Genomic DNA, 9329 nt, shown 5'->3' on the forward strand with positions numbered 1-9329 from the left:
ATCGCAATATTGGGGCAAAAAATCGCAATTAAATTATTTTCCATAATCGTTCAGCCCTAATTGTAATGAAGGTTTTAATCTGTGAAGTTGGACTTTACGGTTTACGGTCAGAGCAGCGAGAAAGCAGATTTCAGCCTGAATATATGACAACAGACCTGATTTTGACACATCGACGTTGTTTCTGTGGAGCTTCTTTGGTGTTGCATTATTCAACTTCATTCGAGCGCTGAGGTGATGAAGCAGGGTGAGGATGAGGGGGGCAGTGTTGGTGAAACGTCAGTTTACTGTCCCATTCTTTCATTTGTCATATGGAAAAAAAACATTTTCAAAATGTGTTTCCCTGCTGCTCAACGAAGGCAGCGAGTTTCAGTTTCCTGCATGAATTCTGAAAGAGGCCAAAACACATTTAGCAGAAACACTGGACACAAACCGCTGCGCTGGTGGAAGGATGAAAGATGTCTGTTTGCTGTTTGGAGTTTTGGTGGTTTCAGTAATTCAGTGTTGTTATTATATTGAATTACTCGCTTTCAGTCTTTGGTTGAAGTTCACTATGATAACCTTAGTTTGAAGCTGTTTAACGGTTTTCTCAGTGAACCTGCTGAACTCTGAGCGAGGCGTTCGGTCCTCGTTCGCCCTCGTTGTTTCCCGTTGGCGCGTCTGTTGCGTTGCCAGCTTTGCTTCAGCGTTGAACTCGCTCTGTTTGTTTTCCCGCAGCAATCGAGCAGAGCATCGAGCAGGAGGAGGGGCTCAACAGATCATCAGCGGACCTCAGGATCCGTAAGACGCAGGTGAGCCGTGCTTTTGTCAGGAGAGCAGATGTGACGTGGAACATCTGACCTCTGAAACAAGCCACGTGTACGGGGTCGTTTCAGCTGCATGACAATAAATTCATACCTTTCAAGTGAAACCTCATACGCTCGTTTTGACATCACCGTTTCAAACAGGCCAGAAAGCCCTCCTCCTGACCCCTGACCCCTGCTGGATGTTAGGAGGCTATTTTGTGTTTAATTGCCCTTCCAGCTGAAATGTTAACAGCGCCTTCATGCAAGCGGTGACCCTTGACCCCGTGCTGTCACCCACTCAGGGATCCTCCCTTCCTGCTGTACCTTCCTTTCTTCTTTCTGTTCTAACGCCCTACTGAGCGTGTGCGCCTCCTCACAGGAACCATGTGACTCGGTGCTATTTGTGTTCTCCAGGCGCCCTCTCGCCTCCGCAGCTCGTCTCGTGATTTGTCTGTAATTTGACCCTGCAGTATTCTGCTTTGTCATTGGCTCCTGGCTCCCCCACTCCTCTCCAGCAGTCTGCTCCCTGCTGCCTCCTGGTGGCAGAGAAAAAGAACTGCAACACCACTGACAGCAGTGTGCGTGCTTTATGTCTGAACGCACACACACACATGATCTGATGAGACAAAGCTTTTGATGCATTTTAAGCTTTTCAAAGCTGTTTTATTGTCATCTTATAGTTTTGTCTAAATGTGTGACACACAGGTGTAGATTTCAGGGTGGAGGCCGAACGAACCACAAAACTGCAGAGATGTTTTTTATGAATGCAGACGTGGATGAATTTATGGCTCCAGGTAAAAGTGTTCTGTGTTCCTGCAGCACTCGACATTGTCACGCAAGTTCGTGGAGGTGATGACTGAGTACAACACCACGCAGTCCAAGTACCGCGACCGCTGCAAGGACCGCATCCAGAGACAGCTGGAGATCAGTGAGTACACAACACGCCAGCAACACGCAGTCTTACTGTATGTCAGCACCATGGTTGTTCAGAGGTCAGAGGTCATCTCTCAACCTGAAGGCTCGAAGGTCTTGATGACTCTGAACTGGCTGTAGGTGAGATAAAGCTTTGAGTGGTCAGCGAGACTAGAAAGGCAGCACAAACCTGTGGATGGAAGATAATGACAATCTAAACATCAGAGCTGCTGCTGTTTGAACCCACATCTGTCCGTGTGGGGCTGGCTCACCGCTGCCTCTGCTGGACGTCACAGGAACTGCAGCTGTTGGTGTTTCAGTCAGTTTGATGGCTGTAAATAATAAATGAGGTCAACACAGTGTGTAGATAAACATCACAGGACAACACACACACAGGGACACACACACTGATACAGACAGATAAACAGTACAGACTGCAGAGGCCGCGTGCAGCTACTTTCCTCTCAGCAGCATCAGCTGACCTTCACACAGCTGCCAGACTTACCCTGTGTGGCCAAAAGTTTGTGGACACATGGCCACTGTGAAAACATGGAACATTTTAACGTTTTCATCATGAGCCAAAACTCTGGCCTTGATTATTTTTTAATTCTACGTAAGTTTAGTCTCTCGGCTGTGGGTTTATACCAAGCACATGACCAAAGAGCTTGTATTAGTTATGTTCATACAGATTTCCTGTTGGATCGTGTTCAGGCGTGTAAGATAACGTGTCCAAGAACAGCGTCCCAGCTTTACTGTTTAACATCGGGCTGGATTCAGTTTAACTCTCAAGTGACTGAGTGCCATCAGCTGTTCGATTATGCGTCTCTGTTGGTGTGTTTAGCAAAACCTCATTTTCTGTCAGCTTCTTTTCCTGATTCGTCGTTTTCTCGCTGCGATGCTGTGCGACTCTAACTGTGTTGCTCTGTGTTCTCTCTCTGCAGCTGGAAGAACCACTACCAACGAGGAGCTCGAGGACATGTTGGAGAGTGGCAAGCTGGCCATCTTCACTGATGATGTAAGCAACGCACCTGAGCCCACCCGGCTTACGTTACCTGTGCCGTTCTGCATCCCGGCAAGTGTCTGGGATGCAGAACGGCCACGAGGTGCGCTGAGACATCAAGCGAACACGGCCACTGTCACATGACAGAAAGGGGACGGAGGGGGAGGGGTAAGATGGGAGCTGCAGAGGTTTTTAATTTGAAGGAGTTGTGTCATGCTATTCCTGCTCCTTCAAATTAAAAGCTCCCATGTTTGCTGGTGACTGTAACTGAACACTGAGCTGCCAATCAGCACTGAGCTCGTCTGGTTGTGACGTCACAGTATAGTGACTGGGACACCAGAGGAGCTCAGGAAGAAACAGACTGACAGCAGTTGTTCGGTTACAGCAAAAAGGTAAGTCATTCTGAAAGGACTGGAGGTCAGAGGTCACAGCTGTATCCAGCATGTGCTGTTAGAAGGTTTAACTGCTAAAATCTTTCATTTAGTATGAATTAAATCGAAAGATTTAAACTGCTTTCACCCTCCCAAGGTACTTCAGCTCTGCTTTCTATTTAACTGCAAGTTGACATACTTCAGTACAGCTCAAAAATTTCAAATTAAAAGCCTTTCAGGAATTCAGCAGGCACAGACTTTAGCACTGAAAAGGTTTAATTTGAATCAAAGTTTAGAGTTTCCCTCAAGAAGAACCAAAAGAGAGTCTAAAAATATTTCACATAGTTTCACTTTTTCCACAATAACACCATCTGAAAGGAAGATCCTATTAGTTTTACTTATCCATCGAAAAGCAGCTGAAAAATACTTTATGCTCAACTTTTTCACAAAAAATGGTTGATATGATTTTAATTTGAAAGATTGATTTGAAATATTGTCAAGAGATTTTTAATTGTATTGAAATTAATATAAAATGTAATTTTAATTTAATTTAATCAAAAACATTTATGCATTTTTTTCTAAATAGAACCAGTTTAATAACTTCTATAAATGAAAACATGAGAAGAGTAGAAGATCTTCGATTCTTGACTTCATTTGTACGACAATAAATATGGAGAGAAAATTAAAAACAAACAAAAGAACAAGCAAATCAGAGTGGTGGAAAAAATCACAATTACTCCATCGCTGCTCAGAGTTGTGACCTGTGTGAACCTGCCTCGCAGATCAAAATGGACTCTCAGATGACGAAGCAGGCCCTGAACGAGATCGAGACCCGGCACACTGAGATCATCAAGCTGGAAAACAGCATCCGTGAGCTGCACGACATGTTCGTCGACATGGCCATGCTGGTCGAGAGCCAGGTGCGTCCCGTGATGCAACAGGAAATTCATGCAGCCCGTCAAAGGGCTGCCATGGGGCGGTTCGAGTTAAATTCTGCCTCCCGTGTGTTTTTTTAGGGCGAGATGATTGACAGAATCGAGTACAACGTGGAGCACTCCGTCGACTACGTGGAGCGAGCTGTCTCCGACACCAAGAAGGCCGTCAAATACCAGAGCCAGGCTCGCAAGGTAAGGAATCCCGGATGAGCCCCCATTTGTGTTATGAGCGAGATGATGTGTAATTTTGTGCGCTCAGAGTTGCCCCCTGCTGGACGCTACATCCAGGTGTTAAGACTTTGGACATCTTTAACCACCGCTCTGTTTTCTGTCGTCGCCCCGCAGAAGAAGATCATGATCATCATCTGCTGTGTCATCCTCGGCGTGGTCCTGGCGTCGTCCATCGGTGGCACGCTGGGCATGTAACGCGCTCCGCCACCTGCTGCCGTGACGACCGAACACCGACTGACCGACCGTCCGACCGACAGCCAGCAGAGAAAAGAAACACCAACGACGACACAAAAACTTGAAACACAAATGCAAGACAGATAACCAATCAGCTAGGAAGAGATAACGACCCAATCACAGATAAGAGGAAACACCACGGGTTCGGGTGGGGTTCAAAAAACAAGAAAAAACCACGAGAAAACACCATGACATCATAGCTGACTGACACTACATATACAAAAGAGGGTACAGATAAACCTATTTATTACAGATGTACATGTAAATGTATTGAACATGAAGCAACACGTGGGTTAGCTACCTGTAAAAACTGATGACCTATAATATGGCATTTACTTGTTTGTTTGCTTGTTTTGCCTCTTTTCTTATTTTTTAAAAGTTTCTTTCGTTTTTCCGGAGTCTCCGAGGACAGTGACGGCGACGGCTGCCGGGTGGGAGTTCTGCCCGTCGAGGCTCCGGAGCTTAGCGCCTTTGGGAACGAGCTCAGATAACAAAATAAAAGGCCAAAAAAAAAGAGAGAGAACATGTTTCTATCACATTCTGGAACCCTGGAGCGTTCCCGAGCTGCGCCCTGGAATACTTTCTGTTCCAGAGCGCAGACGGGAACAAGCAGCCGAAGGTTCCGGAATGTCAGCCTGCAGAACGAGCACCCTCCGGCTTTGGCAGAACACGCTCCGCCCCCTTGTTGCTAGGAGGGGTTTCACCGCTGCCTCTTTAGACCACCTCTCATTGGTTGCTCACTCCTGGCGTTCACCTCAGTCAGCCAATGAAATTAGCTTAACCTGGCAAAGCCCGGCCTGCCACACGTTATTTAGGACGCATCAAGGACGTTGACCGTGACACGCTTCCCTCTGAGTTCGGGGGAGGGAGGAGTGTCCGCGGCAAGAACCTCCCCTTTTCGTCACACCTATCCAACCAAAGAGCCGGGGAGGGCCTCTGGTTGTCAGGCTGAATTTGATTGGCCGGCGGCAGAAAAGACCGTGACGTTTGACTGACAGGTGAACGATGGGGAAGGAGGGTTCGGACGAGCAAGAGTCAGTCTATGCAGTTTAGAAAACCACGCCTCCCCGTCACTGGGACAGCCAATGAGGATTGGGCATTTCGGTGATCTGATCAGGTCCGCGGTCGTCATCTCAAAGCTGTCACAGCTGTTCTTCCGGAAGATCCTAAAAAATGAAGAGAACGCATTAAAAAGTAAAGAAGAAAAACAAATGTAACTACAACACTAAGAAGCGCTGGTTGCCCTGGTTACCTGAGTGTCGCGGTGATATCGTTGCTTTCCCGTTTCTTGATGGGGAACGTTTGTTGCTTCGTTGTTTCCGTGGTGCTGCTGTTTTGGTGCGTGTGACGCGTCCCGTGACGTATCGGCCTGACACGATTTAGCTGTTAATGTTTAGTCTGTACGTTTTAAAGCATTCGCCCAGATCCTACCTGCAGCCCCGAGTGTGCGTGCGTGTGTGTGTGCGATTTTTCATCCACGCTGTGTGAGCGCATGAGTCGCACAGGTGCTACTGACCAGCAGAAGGTGTTCCTATTGGTGGATTTTCTCTGTGGAAGGTGGAACATGTGACACGCATACATTCATATAAATTCCCAACATATGCTGCATTCAATTGCAACCGGGAACTTGGAATTTCCAGTTTCATTAACCTGGGAAGTTTCTGATTAATATGATGTTGTTCATGAGTTCAAATCAGTTCTGAACGCCTTCGTCTGCTTTTGCGTTCTCTGTGGAAAAGCAGTAAAGCAAACCTGCGGGAACGTTGACGGCTCGGATGTCATTCCCAGTGCTGATTTCCAAATTCCGCGGTACATTAAATGCAGCAGCAGCTCATGCATGAACTCCATGTTTAACTTTTCATGCAGACACACTGGACACTCGCCCCTAACTCGCGAATTCCCCGTGTTACATATCGAACCAGTGACTGCGTCGCTTATAGCATGCTGTAGCGTTAGCTTGTGTTTCGTGTAGATTATGTAGAAGCTGCTCGTTACAGATGGGTCATCAGTTTTCTTCCTTTTTTAAACATTAAAGACGTTTCTGTCCAGACTGGCATCAGGACAAAGGCGGCTGAAAATGTGGAGTAGAATTTGTTGCATTAGCGGTTAGCTGAACGTCTGCAGGACTGTCACTCCTTACAGCGACTGCTGATTAAAATAGAAATGTGACGCAGCAAACAGCCTATCTCAGGACTGCGTGCTGTGTTGAAGATCGCGCCACCGCCTGCGCTAACATGTAGGACCGCGGCGTTGAAGAGGAAGGGTCGTCTACGCTCAGGCTCTGTGATACGGAGGTTCATCTGCTTCTGTTGAGGCCTCGCTGGACGACCAAATGCCACCTTAAAACCTCACGGTCCCCTCCTGCTCAGCGCTCACGATTAGTTTTGTTTGACGGCGTCTTCTCTGGTTTCACCTGTTCTGCTCTGGATCTTTTAGCTGGACCCTGATCGGGTTTCCGACGTCCCTGACTTATAGTTTTTGTTTCATGTTTCCTGAGAAATGTATTATTTGAAGCTTTTCAGAGACAGGGCTTTAAAAAACAGAACACGCCGCCTTTCATAACAAGTCAAAGCTGTTTTTTGCTTCCTTGCTCTGTAGAGACCTGCCGACAGGAGGCTGACATTAGCTTTCGTTTGACAGTCGTGTGTCCTCCTCAGCCAGCTCGAGCGTTGGAAAGCGGATGTTGTTTTGTGGAAAACGTGTTTTCTTACCCATCACAGTAGCTAGCATTAGCTTTAGATGTCTGTGGTGCCGTGTAGACGATTGTTAGGTTTTGTTTCATTCTTGGCTTCCCAAAACCAAAACATAACGCGCGTTCACCAAAGCTTCGCAGACACCGTCCCCGCCCTGACTCCTCCAAAGAGCCCAGCAGATGTGTGGTCATGTGCCGTGTCTGTAGATGTAGGTCGATCTCGCACTTTTCTCTCTGCCCATTCGTTCCATTCTGGTTTTAGGTGTTTTCACATGTAGAGCTGTCAATTCAATATGAACCAGTGTGCTTGTTTTACCTGCGTTTACATGTCTCACGACTCCCTCGGACATTTAGAGAACCTAAACCCACGTCCCCATTGGCTGCTTCGTTCATCGTTCTTTGTTCGTTCGAGCGGTTGACGGTTGTCCAGGCGGCGTCGCAGTCGTCGCGGCAGTCTCGGGTTGGTGATTGTGGTGGATGCGAGGATGCCGTCATAGCACCAGCCAGCTTGTTGACACTGATTTTGCCATGTGTGAGTGTTTGTTTTCTGTAAAGTTCCCGCTCCTGCGTGGCGGTCACTTGTCGGGTCCCGCCGCCATCCTCTCGAAAACATGGACAAAACCTCACGAAACCCACGCAGGCAACAGTTGGAGATTCGGCTAAGTGAAGGTTCAAATGGTCGTCGGCACGTCTGCCCGCCCCGTCCTCTCGTCTCTTCCTGTCGTGCTGTAGATGTTTGGTTGTACAAAAAGATGGCGCAGAGGGTCGGAGTCTGCCCCCTCCCTTGGCCCTGCAGACCCCGCCCATCCCACTGTGTGTACTACTTATAATAATGGTAATAAAAAAGGCATGCAAAAGCGTTGTGGAGTTTGCATGATGGTGTTTTTTGTACCCCACCTCCCCGCCTCACCCTTCACGTCGTGCACTTTACCGCCAATCAGACCCCGTTTGGTTTCTATGGAAACACTTCACAGTTACTTTCGTTTGTGACGCGTCATTTTTACGAAGTTTTCTTCAGAGACCGGTGTGATGTTTAAATAAATGTGAAAGGTTAAATTCCCATCCCACGAACTCCAGCCCTCCCGCCGGGTTCGGACGCCTCCGTCACCTCCCGATGTCTGCGTGTTCGCTTCCACTGTTGCATTTGTGTGTGTGCGTGTGCGTGTTGAAGCAGCACGAGTGTGTTTCAGTGTGCGAAGCGTCCAATCGCAGGTGGGCGGGTTGCAGCAGGTTTCAAAATTCCACTTTTTTTTTTTTTTAGATTGCGACAGAAGCGAGGAGAGAAGCTTGCAGACGCCATGATCACTGTTACCGCCGTGGCGTTGATTCGATTCAGACCAAAGCATTTCCGCCCTCCCCTCCAAATGTTCGCCGCTAATCTCAAAGAGCACAACGCGAGTCGAGTTTACAAACAGAGAATAAATATACAAATAGAAAAGCCCCACCCCCTCCACTGCCATCAATCAGACCGACCCGCCTCTCTCCCTCCACCTTCAGAGTCCGAACTGAAAACATGACGCATCCGTGAAGTGAGTCCCAGTTGGTTTGCGTCTTCACGCTGCAGGATCAACGCTCCTCTGCAGGGTTACAGGCCACGCCCCCCACATACCTCCGAACAGCCGGAGAGAGAAAGTTAAACATCAGCAGATTTGGTCAAAGGTTGATCTCTGATCCTCCAGCGAGCATTCTTCCTGTGCGAGAGGCCGACTGCAGTCGTGTGACATCACATGTGTACGCAACAAAAATACAAACAAACATAAATCTGAGTCACATCTGGATGTTCGCCGCCATTCAGCCTTTCTGTTATTTCCATTTCTGACAGAGCGGGCGCACAACGCTGGAAAAAATCACGTGAAGAGAGTTTGAGCGCGACACGCAAGACGCCAAAGCCTGACTCGCCGTTAGCCGTTAGCCCGTGTGGGAGTAATGCGGTGTGGGCCGACCCTGACTCAGGGGTCGCGTTCCAGCGCTCTGCGGTTATTTCTGCACGCTGACTCGTGAGCACAGTGGCGTCTGTCTTTGCCGCTTCGTCGCTCCTCCGCTGTGGCGCAGTTAAGCCGCCTCCACGCTGATTTTTGTCTTCCTGAAACTATTGTGAAAAACCAAAACGTGCTCGGCGCCCCGCTCTGGGTGATGACATCACAAACATGTTCAGTGTTCTTTATTTGGCGC

The 9329-nt window shown here is 48.1% G+C and overlaps 1 protein-coding gene across 1 annotated transcript in view; it reads left to right on the forward strand.

The window, feature by feature from the left end:
* The window catches only part of stx1b (syntaxin 1B), a 41068-nt gene extending 36089 nt beyond the window's left edge, over positions 1-4979 (forward strand). The window contains exons 5-10 of the mRNA XM_005747669.1: positions 715-788; positions 1602-1710; positions 2636-2709; positions 3848-3985; positions 4082-4192; positions 4346-4979. Of these exons, the coding sequence (XP_005747726.1) occupies positions 715-788; positions 1602-1710; positions 2636-2709; positions 3848-3985; positions 4082-4192; positions 4346-4426 (587 nt within the window). The 3' untranslated portion in view covers positions 4427-4979. The remainder of the gene's footprint in view (positions 1-714; positions 789-1601; positions 1711-2635; positions 2710-3847; positions 3986-4081; positions 4193-4345) is intronic.
* Positions 4980-9329: the final 4350 nt, after the last annotated feature.

This window comes from Pundamilia nyererei, unplaced genomic scaffold (assembly GCF_000239375.1).
Source record: "Pundamilia nyererei isolate P.nyererei 1_Seehausen unplaced genomic scaffold, PunNye1.0 scaffold00202, whole genome shotgun sequence".
In the NCBI taxonomy this organism is placed as follows: Eukaryota; Metazoa; Chordata; class Actinopteri; order Cichliformes; family Cichlidae; genus Pundamilia; species Pundamilia nyererei.